The sequence below is a fragment of the Ruditapes philippinarum genome, unplaced genomic scaffold (assembly GCF_026571515.1).
Source record: "Ruditapes philippinarum isolate M1 unplaced genomic scaffold, ASM2657151v2 ctg5096_1_1_1_1, whole genome shotgun sequence".
Taxonomy (NCBI): Eukaryota; Metazoa; Mollusca; class Bivalvia; order Venerida; family Veneridae; genus Ruditapes; species Ruditapes philippinarum.
In genome coordinates, this window is record NW_026854104.1 from 211,107 (window position 1) to 229,056 (window position 17,950).

At 33.6% G+C, this 17,950-nt stretch overlaps 2 protein-coding genes across 3 annotated transcripts; one reads left to right on the forward strand and one right to left on the reverse strand.

The window, feature by feature from the left end:
• The first annotated feature begins 2,218 nt into the window (after positions 1-2,218).
• On the forward strand, positions 2,219-7,271 carry LOC132738954 (uncharacterized). The gene is made up of 4 exons (XM_060726581.1): positions 2,219-2,799; positions 4,383-4,594; positions 6,031-6,180; positions 6,664-7,271. The coding sequence occupies exons 1-4, from the start codon at positions 2,462-2,464 to the stop codon at positions 7,044-7,046; spliced, it is 1,083 nt and encodes a 360-aa protein (XP_060582564.1). The 5' UTR covers positions 2,219-2,461; the 3' UTR covers positions 7,047-7,271.
• Positions 7,272-13,609: 6,338 nt separating this feature from the next.
• On the reverse strand, positions 13,610-17,544 carry LOC132738966 (uncharacterized). 2 transcript variants are annotated; one of them, XM_060726597.1, is made up of 3 exons: positions 17,357-17,544; positions 15,086-15,392; positions 13,610-13,952 (listed from the first exon to the last, which is right to left on the reverse strand). In XM_060726597.1, the coding sequence occupies exons 2-3, from the start codon at positions 15,378-15,380 to the stop codon at positions 13,792-13,794; spliced, it is 456 nt and encodes a 151-aa protein (XP_060582580.1). In that variant the 5' UTR covers positions 15,381-15,392; positions 17,357-17,544; the 3' UTR covers positions 13,610-13,791. The 2 variants fall into 2 exon arrangements, with proteins under 2 accessions (XP_060582580.1, XP_060582579.1); XM_060726596.1 differs by having other exon boundaries at positions 13,616-13,952; positions 15,086-15,395.
• Between the last annotated feature and the right edge of the window lie 406 nt (positions 17,545-17,950).

A 17,950-nucleotide genomic window follows, 5' to 3' on the forward strand; every position in this document is an offset into this window, starting at 1 on the left:
TCCAGACCAGCCTGCGCAGTCTGGTCAGGATCCATGCTGTTTGCTTACAAACTCTATAACAAGTAGAGAAACTGATAGCGAACAGCATGGATCCTGATCAGACTGCGCGGATGCGCAGGCTGGTCTGGATCCATGCTGGTCGCAAACGCATTATGTTGGTTTTGTGGTGACGCTGCTCATTTACATACATGTAGACAGTAGCAATACAATGGTATAACATAGGCGGGGAAAAAGGTTGACACACAACTTCTCCCAGTATTAACAATGGGTCTTTTATATACTAAACTAAAAGATTTTTGCTAGTAAATTTCCAATTTAGTATGTCGCACACAGGCAAGTTCATTGATTAGCCTGCTAAATATAGAATATAAGTTATTTATAGTGTACAATTTATTCTTTTTTCTGTTATATTTCACATTAATTGAGATATTTCTTTTGGTTAAACTCTATATATATGGTAATACATGGTAATTGTAAAGTTTTTTTTAAAGTCCAATGTATTATAGTACAAAATGTATACATTTCTAATATACTGGCAACCTTAATTTCATATATTTGTTAAATTGGTTGACTTTAAATTCCTCTTATTTTCAAATTTTGTAATTTTTCAACGTTTGTGAAAATGAATAAAATGGTGGGTCATTATTTATTTTCTTCCAGGACATGATACATTCATTATAGTATGATTTACAATTATTTTTTAGAAGTTAGCAAAGGAAAGATTTGTTCAACATGGGATTAAATTTATAAATATTGTTACACTTGTTTTCGTTGTATTTACCATGTAAAAATTTCTTTTCAGTTGAGAGAAAATTTTGTAAGAGTATTTCATTTGCATGCTGAAAGACACTTTAGCTCCACTTCACTTGTAGCAGAGTGCAGCTTTTGTCATTACCCTCTTTTGTGTGTTCACTTTATGTTAACTTTATGTTAAGGCGGCGTGGCCGGCTTGTTAACGCGTCGGCAGAAATGGTGTTTAATTAAATTAAACATACGCCGCGTGTGTTCAATCCCCCTTCAGGGGTTGAAGCCATTGTTTCCTTAAGCAAGGAACTTTACACTCGTTACTAAGCACTGGTTTGTTCCAGGAACAAATTCGAGACTGTTTCAATATCCTTATACTGTAGCTTTTAACACAATCGAACTAAAAATAAATTATATAAAAAGTATCAAAGATATTCGCTTCAACTAGCTTACGGTACATCAGCGGTTCTACTCGTCTGAAACAATGTGCTGAGGGGCACCTTCGGTTTCCTTCACCAGTAAAGCTGGGAAGTCGTCGTATGACATACTGTGTGGGGTAAATAACAGTAGTGCAACGTTAAAAGAAACACTTCAAACTTGAAATACTTAAATTGTTATTTTAAAGGACAGGTAACCTTAGGATGTTTTTGGTACAGTTACAACCCTTTTTCCTTGGAATTTCGCTTCTTATTCTTTCAAAACACGTCACAGATAATCACTGTAAGCATGAAATACTTTACATTAAATATTGTATTCAATACTGAGAGGAGTGGAGCGAGCTATCCGCGACCATATGAAATACAACCACATTACTTTGTACAATTATACTGCACACTTCGAATATCGGCCAGTCTGTCTTCTGGTAGAAAACTAATCGGTGATTTCAGTGAAACATTGTTGTATAACTTCCATGACGTAGATTACATTGTCGGTGTGACTTTTCTTTTTCTTTTTTCGTTTTATTCCGGTATAAATACCGAAGTGGTTCTCCCTTGTGTGAGGGCTTTGTTTCATGAACAGCGCCAACCCCCTTGATCTTTCTATACCGAAGGAGCGGTGGGGAAGTTGAAAGTATCTAAGGTCGTGGGTCCGAGCACTAATTTGGTCACGGCCATGATTTCTCATACGACACCAGTACTGTATGAACTATAGAATATGTCTAAAAGTCAAATAAAAATAGATTTTATACCCATTCTGGCTTCGAATTATACGGATAATTACACACCTGTATATACTACTTGTTTCAAAGTGTTCGTTGTCCGCTAAGCTCATTGGCTTGACGTTTTGAACTTTTGTCTCGTACAAATATACATGTAATGATTATGCACTGATTTAGCAGACATTTAATCTATATAGATTAAAGATTTTCGACCACTGGTCACTCGGCTTTATATTTTAATCCTGCTAGATGTAATAACTTTGAATAATTTTTAATCCTAAACGATTAATAGGATTCTAAAACTTTAAAATTCATGATTTTCTTTTACAACATAGGTACAGAATTAATGGATTCTAAACAAACCGTTTGTTTTATATACGGAAATGAAATAATTTTAAGTATTTTGTATTTTCTAAACAAAGTGGTGGCATAATGCGAAAATGAATAACTTCTGTAGCAGATTTCGGAATTTGAAATGTGGTTATTAAATGGTTGAATAATAGATAGTCGAATACTGGACGATTTTTTTCTTATTTTGAAATTAAATGATAAAAAACTATGTGGTTCCCAACAGATAACCGTCCGCCAAGCACACACAACACGCCGCGCACAGATCGCAGGTTACCAAAATTAAATGACAAAGGAAGCACTATAAGCCGTAAGTCAGACCGTCCTGTTCTGCCACCGGCGCAAGGAACCAGTACTGGTAAGCCGTTCTTTGTAGAGGATGACAGACGATCTAAAATAACCGTAGTGTCTTTAAAATCGGACAGAACATCTAGGACAGTACAGACAGTCCAGTCGACATTATCACCACGGACACCAGTTGCCCCACCTCCGAAAGGCGCGAAAGGAATGTTTATAAAAGCAAAGACTAAAGTGAAAGACGGCTTCAGGTAAGGTTGTTTTTTTAGTAATTTAAAGACACATTATGCCTCAGAAATATTGTTTTCTTCTTTATAAAAGGCAAATATGAGGTTTACAACATTAAAATTATGGTTTTTTTTGGCAAGCAATATGCTTATCATCTTAAGAAAGTAGCACTGTATATATTAGTTGTCATGAAAATAGAAAATTGAAAACAAAGTAGTATTTTGACTTCCATACAAAATAAATCACTTTAACTGTACTAATTGCGGAAAAGCAAAAGAAGGTTCAGCTAATTGGTCAATGAGTAACGTTTTGGAAACACCCAGCTAAAATCTTTTGAGAAAACAAGAAAAAAAGCATTTCTGATTTAATATTTATGAAATGAAATATTGTATAACAGAAAGTACCCCTTGCCTATAAATTGAAACAACGTCATACGTAAATGTCATAATATAGATGTAGTATACAGAAACAAACTGCGGGTGCCAACAAGCAGTAGTTTATAACAGAAACAAATTGCTGATGCTACAAAACACGGATATGAAATTTACTACAACAGAAATTTGCAAATGCCGACATAAAATTGACTTTATAAACAAATTGTGGTTACCGACAAACACGGATATAAAGTTGACTATATTAAACAAATTGTGGTTACCGACAAACACGGATATAAATTTGACTATACAAACAAATTGTGGTTACCGACAAACACGGATATAAAGTTGACTATATTAAACAAATTGTGGTTACCGACAAACACGGATATAAAGTTGACTATACAAACAAATTGTGGTTACCGACAAACACGGATATAAAGTTGACTATACAAACAAATTGTGGTTACCGACAAACACGGATATAAAGTTGACTATATAAACAAATTGTGGTTACCGACAAACACGGATATAAAGTTGACTACATATGTTTACAAACAAATTGTGGTTACCGACAAACACGGATATAAAGTTGACTATATAAACAAATTGTGGTTAGCGACAAACACCGATGTAAAGTTGACTATACGAGTAAACAAATTGTGGTTACCGAAAAACAACGATATAAAGTTGTTTATACGAGTAAACAAAATGTGTTTACCGACAAACACTGATATAAAGTTGACTACAAAAATACAAACATATATAGTTGACTATACCAGTAAACAAATTGCAGATGCCGACACACTCAGATATAAAGTTAACTACATTAACAAATTGCGGATGCCGACACACACGGATTTAAAGTTATGTACATAAACAAATTGTGGATGCCGATAAACACGGATATACAGTTAACTACATAAACAAATTGCGGATGGCGACAAACACGGATATAAAGTTAACTACGTAAACAAATTGCGGATGGCGACCAACACGGATATACAGTTAACTACATAAATAAATTGCGGATGCCGACAAACACGGATTTAAAGTTATCAATATATGATACGGATTTGACGCGCTGTTACGCATTCAGTGAATCAAACAGTTCTCCTTATAACAATATTTACCAGTTTTATATCTCTGAAGTTAATCTTCTAAGTAACACCAATATATAATTTCTAAGTCAGACGTATTAAAATGTAATGTTCATCTTTTTTGTATTACAGAGAATCTTCAATAAAAAGAATTGTGGCATCAGGCCTATGTGTGGCGACGACGCTTCTACTGTTATTCGGAGTGTTTCTGCCTTTTTGGAACGTGTACACTTACACAGTCGATGATGTGACCACTGGCTACTATGGGGGTTTGTGGAACTACTGTCTGAGGGTCACTGGTGGGAGTACGACCTGCACCATGTACACAGAGTATTATTTAGCACGTATGTTACGATTTCGAGAAGTTTGTTTTCAATATATGAGCCGCGTCACGACAAAACCAACATAATGGGTTTGCGGCCAGCATGGATCCAGACCAGCCTGTGCATCCGCGCAGTCTGATCAGGATCCATGCTGTTCGCTTACAGACCCTGTAACAAGTAGAGAAACTGATAGCGGACAGCATGGATCCTGATCAGACTGCGCGGATGCGCAGGCTGGTCTGGATCCATGCTGGTCGCAAACGCGCTATATTGGTTTTGTCGTGACGCGGCTCATATATTCCCCTTATCGTTCTTTTCTAATACACTGTACATCAAATTGTAACATTTAAGTGGAGCGGTGGCCTAGTGGTTAAGGTGTCTGCCTCTAACCCCAGGGATGATTGGTTCCGACCCTGTTTCTTCATTTGACACCAGTACTGGTTGGTTCCAGGAAGCGGACTCGAAAGTGATTAATATAAGTTGCAAGAACTTGTTCATTCGAGCTTAGGTAGATATGTTTTAACCAAATAGTAACATTTTGAAAAAAAATATTTGCTCCGTATTTTGAATTCTAAATTGAGTAATAAAAAAAAAAACTAACTAGGCTACAACTGTAACTGCCTTGAAACGTTTTTAGGTGTTTCTGTTAACGTTAGGGTGGAATATTTCAGATTGAGCAAGTCATTCTCGTCAACTTCCCAGAATGAACTACATTTTTGCCAACATTCTTTCTAGCTTTCCCCTCTAGATTCGCATAATCCGCAATCTTTTCTTTATTTTTTCTATTTTAATTCAGCTTGTCTGTTATTTAGCCATTCTTTTTATCATTAATTTCTGTAAATACATTTGAATTTATGTTTACATATAGTGTGTTACTGCTCCATCTTTTAAATAAAACGGTTAGGTTATATTGGAGCGTAACATCATTGTAATAACCTGCCGATACAACAACTTACCGCCTGATTTCAAGGCCCATTGAGCCCCATAAATGCCTTTATTTCTATTTCTATTTAAAAGTCTTTTATTTGTGGTGTACTTTATAATACTTTTATTGGTTCAAAAAGTAACTCAGAATCATATTTTTTATGTGCATTGCCTTTTGGCAGTTGGTACAGTTATATGAATTAATTATTTAATTTTTATATTACATGCATATAGTTACGTCGCATACATAACCGATTTTTTTTCTTTTTTCTTTCTTCATTTTGTTATTTGTTTTTTGGTTTTTTTTTTCTTTTTTGCATCCGATTTTTAAGTATGTGTCTTATATTCAATTTCTTAATCATACATAGGGGTTATGCACGGTGGCACTGAGCAGACATGCACAATTTGTTTTTAAAAATGCACTTCTCTCTTTTTTATCTCGTTACTATACTAATTCGAGGGAACGACTTAGAGCCACCGTAGTTCTTTTGTAAATGAAAAAAATCACACAAATGTTATATATATTTTTGTAGACTGGTTCCGAGCCGTACGATTTTTGGAATTGATGGCGTTTATGGGAATGCTTGGACTAATGGGTTTGGTAGTTGCCTACATGTTCTTTCTGCGAGAGATTAAATATATCTTTCTTCAATGGATCATAATTGGGCTATGCTTTGGTGTAGGTATGTAAGAAACTAAGATGTTTTACAACTATGTTTACTTTTACACGTTAAGGAGCTACAACTCTGTAATTCAAAAAATAATTTCAGGTCATTTTAAACAGGAATTCAAGTTCGAAGGTTAAGCAAGTTCTGTGGAAATCTGTTTCAGAACGAATCAAATCAAATATAAAATTGCTATAATGCAGACACTCATAATTTGGCCATCTAAGGGGCACAACTCGGACATGAGTGATGGAATCAAACCTCAATCGATATTTTTAATGATACAATTTGTGTCTGATCAAACTGGTGAAAATGGCAGATTCCGAACTGAAATTCCAGCTTATAAATAAAAGACAGGTTGCCGGATTGTTTTTCTGGTTAATTTCAATATATCCAGTACGTATGTTAGATTAATATTAACTCCGACTTAGATGACTTTGTAAAGTTTAAATACAAACAGCTCTTACATTTATCATGGACTACATTTTGTTTGTTTTCCAGCTTTATTCAGTCTACTAGGATTGATTGTTTACGCCTCTTCTTACTCTAACTCAAGTCACATCAGCAGTGCGTATGGACTTACATTTTGCGCGTTCTTTGGCACTTGCGCTGCTGGTGCCCTTTTTCTATGGGACAAACTGACAATGGGAAAAGAAATTGACGCTACAACGGGATTTAGAGGATTATCCGGGTACCAAAGTTCAAGGCCGTCAAAGATGCGCAGCCGACTCTCTCACGTAAAGAGCACGAGATCCCATGGTCAAAGGTCAACGGATAGGTCAACAGTGGTCAGTAAAGTGTCAAGCGTCCCAAGAAGCACGAGATTAGGTGCTAATCCAAGCGTTGGTGCTGGCACTCAGCTTCCTACAACCAAAGAAGTGTAAAGATTGCCAATTAATCATTCTAAAGCAATCAGAATAGAACCCTTTTGACTATTTCCCAATGACTTAATTCGTGTTTGATAACTTTGTTGCTATGTGATATATTTTGTTGAAATCCTAAATTGTGTGTATTGATATTTATTTTGTCAGAGCGTAAAAAACGTTTTGCTATAAGTGTTTAGGTTGAATGATATAAATACGTTATAATTATATATGTATTGTAATATAGTTAAGAATAAATAATTAACTTGGATCTTTTGCCGATATAAACCTTATATGAGTATGACAAGCAAAGTGCGTTGAACCAAAAGGTACAGTTTACAAGAAAGGTTCGTTTGTTAGAGTATAATACAAAATATCTTCCTGACTCCAATATTAATAATATAAACAATATTTTTGGCACTATTCATGAGAAAGCTGCTTCTTACCCCTTACCGTGTGAGAACCGGAAGTGATTAGCTTTTGGCACCAGTGTTAGGCCAGGCCAGATAGCAAAATCAGGCTCTATACTGTTGGTAGTTTCATATTGAATTGTTCCAAATTCAAAGCTCGATAAATTTGACAGGGATAATTCTGCACTGATTTCAATACTTTTATTATGACAAATTAACACAGGTTTCTTAAGCAATAAGTAGTACTGTATCTCCATTACTTCTTTTCTGAAAGAAGACTGTTGTGTTACAAACGATTTTATTTTAATAGAACAAGTAACCTATTGATAAAAATTGGTTACCGATTCTCCGATCTATAAAAGGCACAATATTTTTTGCAGCAACACCATTCTCGATATTGAACTTAAAAAAAAACTACCTTTTTTCCTATACAGTAAAAAATCTGTAGAGCAACACCCTTCGAGAGTAGCAAAAATGTTTGTTGATGAGATGTTACTTTACAGGACTAAAATCTTATTTGTAGTCTAAATTTGAACTTTTTGAAAAAATTATTAGTTGTACATACATAGTGCATTATATAATCGGACAAAATAGCGTCGCGGGTAAAAATAAATACCGTAACTATTTCGGTTATTTTTGACTGTATGCTATTATAAATTATTAAGCTCTTGGATTGATGAACTTTCAATCAAATGACACCAAATAATCATCCCAGAATGGGACAGTAAAGATTATTTATATGCCGAAGTAATCTGTGTCCATGTGTGCTGAAGTTCTCAAAAAAGATCCTGTCTCCTGGAGCTTTCTTTTAGTCAGATTCTCATTAGTATCTTGGAATATTTCCACGTTTTTGATAGAAATCGATCGCTTTACCTTCTTTAAACAATTTCCGAGCAATTTCCTTTACCCTCAGGTTATTCTTTCTTTTTTATTTAAAACCAAGCAGACTAATCAAATCACACCATGTAAGAGACGTCATACGTCTGTACGTGTTTTAGAAATAACCAATTGAATCCAATTTCTGTTCATGACGCGGGTATTGGTAGCATTTGACACATAAACATGTCTACATCATTATGAAGCTCCACCATTTTGTCTGAATAATTATATTGCACCATACTGATCACTCTTCGGCCACTTCAGGCCAGGTACATAATCGACACAGGGTTTACATTAACAACAAAACAAATTCCTCCTTTTTTAGATTCTTTATATATTTATAGTACAGGGAATGGTTTATAATAGATGATATGTATATATTTTATATAAAAATGTATAAAAATACCTCGCTTCCTTTATATATACATAAGAACTGATTCCATAAATGAATTAATGACATATACATATGAATTGACTAAAAACTATATTATCTGTAAGAATATTAAACTGAAATCTGAATTAAACAGAAAGATCACTGAATAAATTGAATTAACTTGTGTTCCTAAGTAATTAAATTAATTTCTATCTGTGTACAAATATATATCAGAAAAAGAAATTATATAACCAAAGAAATTATATAACCAAAGAAATTATATAACCGAAATAGATCTGATTGATTTACTGGTGCATATATTATGAATATGTATTTCAAAAACATGCATATGTATTACATGATGTACAAATATTTGAATATGCATGAATACTAAAACAGATAATTTGCATATTCATAAAAACATTTAATGAAAGAAGATATGGGTGTATATAAGCACTTTTATTCATTGACCTAATTACAGTTTTGAAAATCATGCAGAAAAAAAAACCCTTTCACTTCCTATGTAAATGTTATATTTTTCTTTTGTCATATTTTAAATGAAAATCAAATGCTTTTAATATCAATATTCTCTTATTTTTTACTGTGTTTACAGACACCTGTTAGATTGCCTGATTAACTAATAGTTTATACATGATGACTCTAGTAATAATGAATGCAAGAAACAAAATTAATCTTAATATCATAATAAGATGTAAATTGCAAATAAAGTTTGAAATGCTAATGATCTTGTGTATAATACATGTATATAGTTATACTATAAGCTCTTAAAAAATATTTCAAAATCAATCCAAGGGCCTGTAATCTTGTAAGTTCCTTAACAAGTTTTTCGCAAATTACTTCCCTTGATTAACACATGTTCAGAAGTGAAATACTACGAATAAAACTCTAGTATATAGATCTTGCTGGAATAATTTATGCAAAAAAGAAACGTGCGTAAAATCAATATTTAGGGAAATTTGACTAAAACAAGTGATATCAACTGATGAAAATATATAACTTAATTACATGTATTTACTATAAATACTTAGTAGAAGTAGTAGTAAAAGAGGTACATTAAGTGATATGTCCTCAGTCTTTGGGAAAAAGTGTGAAAATTTAGCAAGATATTGGTTTGCATGAAACAGAATTTCAAATCAGGACTTTCAATGTTTAAAAAATTTAAGTATAAACTCCAAAATGACCCCTGGAATGACTTTTTCTATACATGTAATTGCTTGAAAGGCATAATATACATATGCAAAATGTGCATACATAATGTCATCTTGGATACTTCTATAGCATGTCATGAATATACAGATGGTACAACAACTTTATGTTATATTTAATCCATAGAAATTATATTTAGGTCATATGGTTAATATTGAAGGTTTCACTGATACAGAAGCAATCCTGATGTTCCCCCACCCCCTTTCATTAATTCAGTCACAAGTCTGCACATAGAATGAACCATTCTCCTATTACAATTTTTAGTCACCAAGATTTAAAATGTCCGGCACCATATCCTCCGCAAAAAAGGAGGAAAATCTTAAAGTCTGTAAGTCAGCCACTTTAACAATTCTAAATTAGAATCCACACTTGATGGACTTGATTGAATATGATAAATTATAATGTATATGGTACATACATAATAACCACAGTTTTTGCACAAAAACCCTTGGCAATTCATGAAAAAGTGAAATGTACAAATCACATAAAACATTCTTGAATGGAAAATTCAGCTCAAAAAAAAAAAAAATTTTTAAAAAAGCACTTTCATGTCACAACCATCATGTATAACAATAATTATCAATATAAATGATAAAGATCATTCTTTACTTGCTTTACCATAAAATGCTTGCGGCTAAATGATTTGAAAACAATACAATATAATATATTCCATGATAAAAATTTATATACATTATTGTAAACGGGCAATCATGTAAAGCCAACATGTACGACTATGAATATTTGAATTTTTTCAAAATTTACCAAATTTACAAGTTGACGTCACATATCTGATTAAATGTCATGCTCTTGAAGTAGTTTTGAAAAAAAAAATCATTTTCACAAATGCGCAATCACACATTTTGTATAAAGATCCGCAGGATGAGCTTTTTCAATTTTTCCCTGCAATTTTTTTGTGTTGGGAACTAAAAGTGTAAAATTATCTACTAAACTAAAACTCTAGTAGTAATGAGCAAAATTCATTCAATGCAAAAATCAAGAATACAGTTACTGTTAAATGCTTATAATTTCCCAAAATAATTTATAACAGTCTTTTATGAGAGATTGTAAAATTTATTCCAAAATGGCTTGAAGTCAAGAAATAGTGTTTGCGAAAAAGAAATAGTTTCCACTATTCTAAGGCTTATAAATTTTGATTCAAACACAGATGGTGTAAAATGTTCCAGCAATGCTGATTTTTTTCAAGTGTCTGAATCCTGAATTATCCAGGAATATATTAAAATTTCTTAGAAACTACATGAAATAATGATGTTTTTCCTCCAGATTTTTCAGAAATCTGTAAACTTATATGAACTCTGGAGGCATGCCAGTTTAACAATTACCTAATTACTTACATAATGCAGAAAATGTTTTTTTTAAGTTTAACTTCACAAATATGATGATAAACTTTTATTTTCACATGGCAAAGCATACCATGTAAAATAAAAATTTGATTTTTAAAAAGATTTTTTCCATGGTTTAAGTTGCTAAACAAGAGGGCCATGATGGCCCTAGATCGCTCACCTGAATTATCAAACTCATCCAAACAATTACCTAGACAAGCATTCTGACCAAGTCTCATGACAGGTGAGTCAAAAATGTGACCACTACAGTGTTAACAAGGATTATCCATATTTGAGCAGTGCGACCTAGTTTTTTACCCAGGTGACACATATTCAAACTTGACCTAGAAATCATCAAAACAAACTTTCAGACCAATTTCCAGGATACTTGGATCAAAATAGTAGCAACTAGAGTGTTAACAAGATTTTTCTATTTTTAGCTCCGGTGACCTAGTTTCACATGGGATTTCGAACTCATCCAAGCAATTACCTAGACAAACATCCTGACCAAGTTTGATGATAATTGAGTCGAAAATGTGACCACTAGAATGTTAACAAGGTTTTTCCATATTTGGGCGGTGTGACCTAGTTTTTCATCCAAGATGACCCATGTTCGATCTTGACTTAGAAATCATCAAAACAAACTTTCAGACCAATTAACAGAATATTTGGATCACAACAGTAGCCACTAAAGTGTTAACAAGATTTTTTCTATTTTTAGCTCCTGTGACCTAGTTTTTCATCCGAAATGTCCCATGTTCGATTTATTCCCAGCAATGACCTAGACAAGTTTCCTGACCAAGTTTGATGACAATTGAGTCAAAATTGTGACCACTAGAGTGTTAACAAGGTTTTTCTATTTTTAGCTCCTGTGACCTAGTTTTTCATCCGAGATGACCCATGTTCGAACTCATCCGAGCTATCACCTAGACAAGCATCTTGATCAAGTTTGATGATGATTGATGCAAAAATGTGACCGCTAAAGTGTTAACAAGGTTTTTCTATTTTTAGCTCTGGTGACCTACTTTTTCCTCCGAGATGACCCATGTTCGAACTCATCCAAGCTATCAACTAGATAAGCATCCTGACCAAGTTTGATGATGATTGATGCAAAAATGTGACCACTAGAGTGTTCACAAGGTTTTTCTATTTATAGCTCCGGTGACCTAGTTTTTCATCCGAGATGACCCATATTCGAACTCATCCGGGCTATTATCTAAACAAGCATCCTGACAAAGTTTGATGATGATTGGGTCAAAAATGTGACCACTAGAGTGTTCACAAGGTTTTTCTATTTTTAGCTCCTGTGACCTAGTTTTTCATCAGAGATGACCCATGTTCGAACTCATCCAAGCAATTGACTAGACAAGCATTCTGACCAAGTTTGATGATGATTGGTTCAAAAAATGTGACCACTAGAGTGTTCACAAGGTTTTTCTATTTATAGCTCCTGTGACCTACTTTTTCATCCGAGATGACCCATGTTCGAACTCATCCAAGCTATCACCTAGACAAACATCCTGACCAAGTTTGATGATGATTGGGTCAAAAATGTGACCTCTAGAGTGTTCACAAGGTTTTTCTATTTTTAGCTCTTGTGACCTAGTTTTTCATCCGAGATGACCCATGTTCGAACTCATCCGAGCTTTCAACTAGATAAGCATCCTGACCAAGTTTGATGATGATTGAGGCAAAAATGCGACCGCTAGAGTGTTCACAAGTAATTGTGGACGGCCGGACGGACGACGGACGACGGACGACGGACATTCACCGATCCTAAAAGCTCACCCTGAGCAAGCTCAGGTGAGCTAAAAAAAGTTTAAAGAAATCAATTCACAACCTATGATCGAGCTTGCAACAATGTAACAGCATCACGATTTATTTTGTTATCTGATAACAAAGAAAAGTTAAAAATATAAGATACTATTCACAATCATAAAAATACATATGAACACTTTCATTCTGTTTGTAAAACAGTCATAAATTTTATGATACAAGATTAAAAAGATTTTGTAATGATTTCTATTTACAAATGGCACAAAAACAAGAAAAAACTGTACAATTCAAAAACCGTTTTTTGCAATTAAAAAGTACAAAAAGCTGGTGTTCAAGCATTTAAAAAAAAAAAATTCTATTATGGAATGATATTGATATTTTGATCACAGATAAACCAAAAATCATAATTTTACACTTAACTGTTCAGCAAAATGTCTTCCGAATTAAACATGGAAAACTTGATTTTTTTGTATCTTTGGTCATGCATAATTGAATAAACTTAATATTAACAAAAATTTAACTCTGAAAATTCAATTTAATTATACATAAATCCATTTATAAATTTCATATATTAAGGTGGTACATATTAATTGAATAGGTATAACAAAATTCAGCTCAAATAGAAACAAAGCTACGACTCTCACTGCCAAAAAGAAGACCCTGATTATTGCAGTAAATGAAATCTGGGTGCATTTAAACTAAACAGTTTTTTCTTGCCTTGTTAAAACAACCTTGTACTAACAGTCTAGCACTAGATCCTGCTAGTAGTTAAACTTGAGTCTATAATGTAAAACTTGGGCTATAATTAGCACTAACACGATGATGGTAGATATGATCCCGCCCAATGCCGCTCCTTTTGCGTAGGACCCGTATTTCGATGCCTGGATGTATTCCTTCTTCTTGAAGAAATCTCTAGACATCTCTGTAAAAACAAAATAATATAAATGGATACAAATTAACCAATCTTTAGCAACATATTTGTTTGCATCATTTCAAAATCAAATGACAGTTTAACTGATTTTAAAATGATGGAGTTTAGAGTTTCAGGCACCTAATCATATATTCAAATAGCAAATATCTGTTCTCATAATTGAATTGGATTGATCTTCTTTTTTCCAAGTTATGCAAGGTAATCAGCAGTGCAACATATTTAGCATTATGTTAATGCATAGCATTATTTGAAATTTATTCACAACAATATTTATATCTTATTCAAATTATGAGAAAATTTTAAACATGATTATCACTGTTAACTAGTTTGATATCAGTTCACTATTAGTTACATTGAATTCTAACACGACTCGCATTTTTCCCTATTGAACATAGAAGAACAGAAAGTGTGTGTTATTATGCTATAAAATCACTGTTTGACGTTCTATGTTTAGACATGTGACGTAACCTCTACAAAAATCCGACGCACTGACAATAAGAACGGAAACAAATTAGGCACAATTTTGTTTAATATCAGGTACGGCAACATTTATTTGTTGATGTCATGTTAGAATCGAAATAATATATCCAAATCAGGGATTTTATTGCTTGATAACATCACTGTTTGTCGTTTGGATGCGCATCATTATATCACTCGGGCTACGCCCTCGTGATATAATTCCTCGCATCCAAACTCCAAACAGTGATGCTATTGAGCAATAAAATCACAGTTTGGGATATATTATTTCTTAAATAAAGACTGTACTGTGTAAACCTTCTTTTTTTAAGTGACTATTTTTGTATAGATATTGACAGTTTACTTGTAAGCAGTAACATGTGAAAAAAAACAACCCTTTATTAAATGCATTACTTTTTTAAATAATGCTAATTAAATGTTTTACCCTTTGAAATGATGCTAATTAACTTTTTAAAAGGATGTTAAATGCATTACTTTTTTTCAAAATACAGTTATGCCAATTTAATGTACTATGTCAATTCTATGCCTGACTTTTAAATATAATTAGCTGCATGATGTGGTGAATTATTCTATAAACAAACTACCTCAAAGAAAAATGATATGAATATTTATATCACTGGAGAAAAACAGATCAAATAAATCATTACCAGCAAGAAGAATGGCTGCAATTCCAAAAATAGGATTGCAAAATAAGGAGCAGAATGCAAATCCCCAGTTATCTTGCGCCCGTTGCATCTCATTCGGAGCTTCAGCCGTGACAGGAAGTACGAAGAAGGAGGCTTGAGATGGTGTGTAAGTCGAGAGGTAACTCTTGTAACTAGGGGTGATACTCGCCATACTAGCCTGTGACGAGTAATGGGACGGCCATTGATGCATTTCAAACGCGGACTGGGAGTCCATCTCGCTCCCGTCCAACTGAGATTTACTGTCATAGTACTGCATGGTTGTTTCTTTCTACTGAAATAAACATTAAATAATATCAAATTAAGAAAGGTTTTAACAAACAAATCTGCGAAGTTGTTATGTAAAACATTTGCTATTAATTTACTGACTTATTTTAATAGTATTAATCTTGCTGACTTTCCACTGAAACCTATCAGTGCTCATGCAATAGCTGGTGGCATATGGGAAACATAGTTATGACACTAGCTGCATTACTAGAAACCATGTTCTACTAGTCGTAAGGTGTGCATTTGAAACCTTAAAAGGCTATTTGGTGTGCCGCTTTGAATTCATAATAACTTATTGCACCAATAAGTTTAATTACTAACAAGAATGACTAGCTCAGCTTCATATCGATAATATGGTGTGAAATGGATGTGACACTTTCATTATGTAAAGATTTCGAGTTACAGCTGTTTCGAACCAAACCCTCAGTTACATAATCTGCAGCTTCACTGCTGCTTGACCATACTTGACTTGTTCATTGAAGCATTTTGCTTTTGATATCTCTAAATTAACATTCTTTAAATTATCTAGTCCCACATGATGTTAGGAAACAGTATCAAGATTTGTAGCCCATGATCAACAACACATAGAATTGTATGCATCATACAGGGTAACCAACTAAAATCAATTTGGCTTTGATATTCATGATGTAATCTGTGACAGAAAAGTTTTATGTAATTAATCACATGATAATCAGATATTTACATCATACTGGTTTAAAATTGTTTACCATTACTATAAGCAGTATACATTGTATACATTAAAGGGACAGCTATAAGATACAAGGGAATCCAGGCACCAGTAACTAGCTCTTAATGATAAGACCCCTTGGTTCTTTTACATGCCCAGTGTATAGCACTTATACATGCAAGGATTACCTGGATTTCTTACCAGTACACCTCTAGGTAGGTGGGAAACACTGAAAGTGTCACTGAAAAAAGTGTGTAACCCTGGACCTCCGGAGTAATAATCAGTGGTCTAACCAATTCTGAGTGAGCTATCGCGTATATATGTATAATGACTAGCATATTGATCAATCACAACTTGAAATATGACAAGAGCTATACCATCATACACATGAACTAACTTTGAAATACTATCCCAGATCCCGAAACGTGAAATTTTTCTTGACCACTGGCATGACTGCAAGTATGTTGAATAAATATTTTTCTATTTACAGCGGCTTAATTCTGTGATAGTAAAGAATAACATTATAACAATAAAGGCGAAACAAATACAATGGCAATCAGATCTACATGCAAGTAATACGGGGAAGTCAAAGACCGGGCCCGCGAAGCGGGTCCGGGCTTTGGCTTGCCCGGCTATAGACTACACGTGTATATTTAAAAGAAAATCAAATAAAAAACATTTAAAAAATACATAGAATTCTATACCTATCAACGAAATTTTCAGTGTCAGTTCTAGTCGGGCGCCGCCATTTACAATGTAACTCAATGATAATAGGCGGGGTATTCCGATAACGTATCAAATCTCAACTTTTCGGATAAATAATAATCGTCGAGTGTTCCGAGTGAAAACGGAAGCAGTGCATGTAATACCGAATGACACCTTTAAAACGGAAGGAATGAAAGGAATATTTTAACGACTTCCCCGTTCATAGGCTTTGCCTAATTTCATATTATTTTAAGTATATAATATCTAAACTTTAGTAATACTTGACAGTTATCATAACTGTCAGAGAACTTATCTAAATTCTAATAACAGATAAAGAAAAATGGGATAGTTAAAGGTGCAAAACGAAGCAACTAAATATTATACTTTGTCTAAGCACACTGACGTAAATACTGACTATGCTATGTCCCTAAGATGTATATTGATCTATGAAAGTTATTATCTCTATCTCTTTGTGGCAGCATTGTCCTACGAAAGGCTATCATACCCGGCTTATATTATGAAATATGGCGGAAGTGAATCACCTAAAAATTCCAGGTAAAATCAAGGTGTATTACCTGTTTGAACACCTGTATTCAATACTAGAATAGTTAACTTTACGTCAATTTGTATTCTTAATCTTAAAACGCCAACGTTTAAATCTGATATATTCCTTGTCTTTACATAGCGTTGATTTTAAGTTGGAAGTTTCAAATTTGTAAACATGTTCGCCATTAATTGAATTGTCAATACGCATGCGCACAGGTGAAAAATGTTTTCATCGCTTAGTCAGAATTTCCGGTGTAGTGGTATACGAATTACCTCCCTTAGACCACGTTACCTCCCTTAGACCACGTATAGAGCGGTGTGCACCCGGCGCGCGCCTCCCAAAATTGTTCATAATGTTAGTTTGAAAGATCATCTTTCATATTCTTAAAAAATGATGAAAATAATACTAATAAAAAATAATGAAAAGCGTTTTTAACTCAGATCCCGTTTAATTATTGAAATTAAGTATCTGATCGAACTATAGGCTATAACAAATAATATTTTTGGATAGTGCAACCATATTGACGAGGGCACGAATAAATTAGCGATATTCTGGTTTTCTTAAAAGTCAATTTACGATTTTTTTTGTTTGCTTTTGCAACTGGTACGTTAAGTAAAATCAT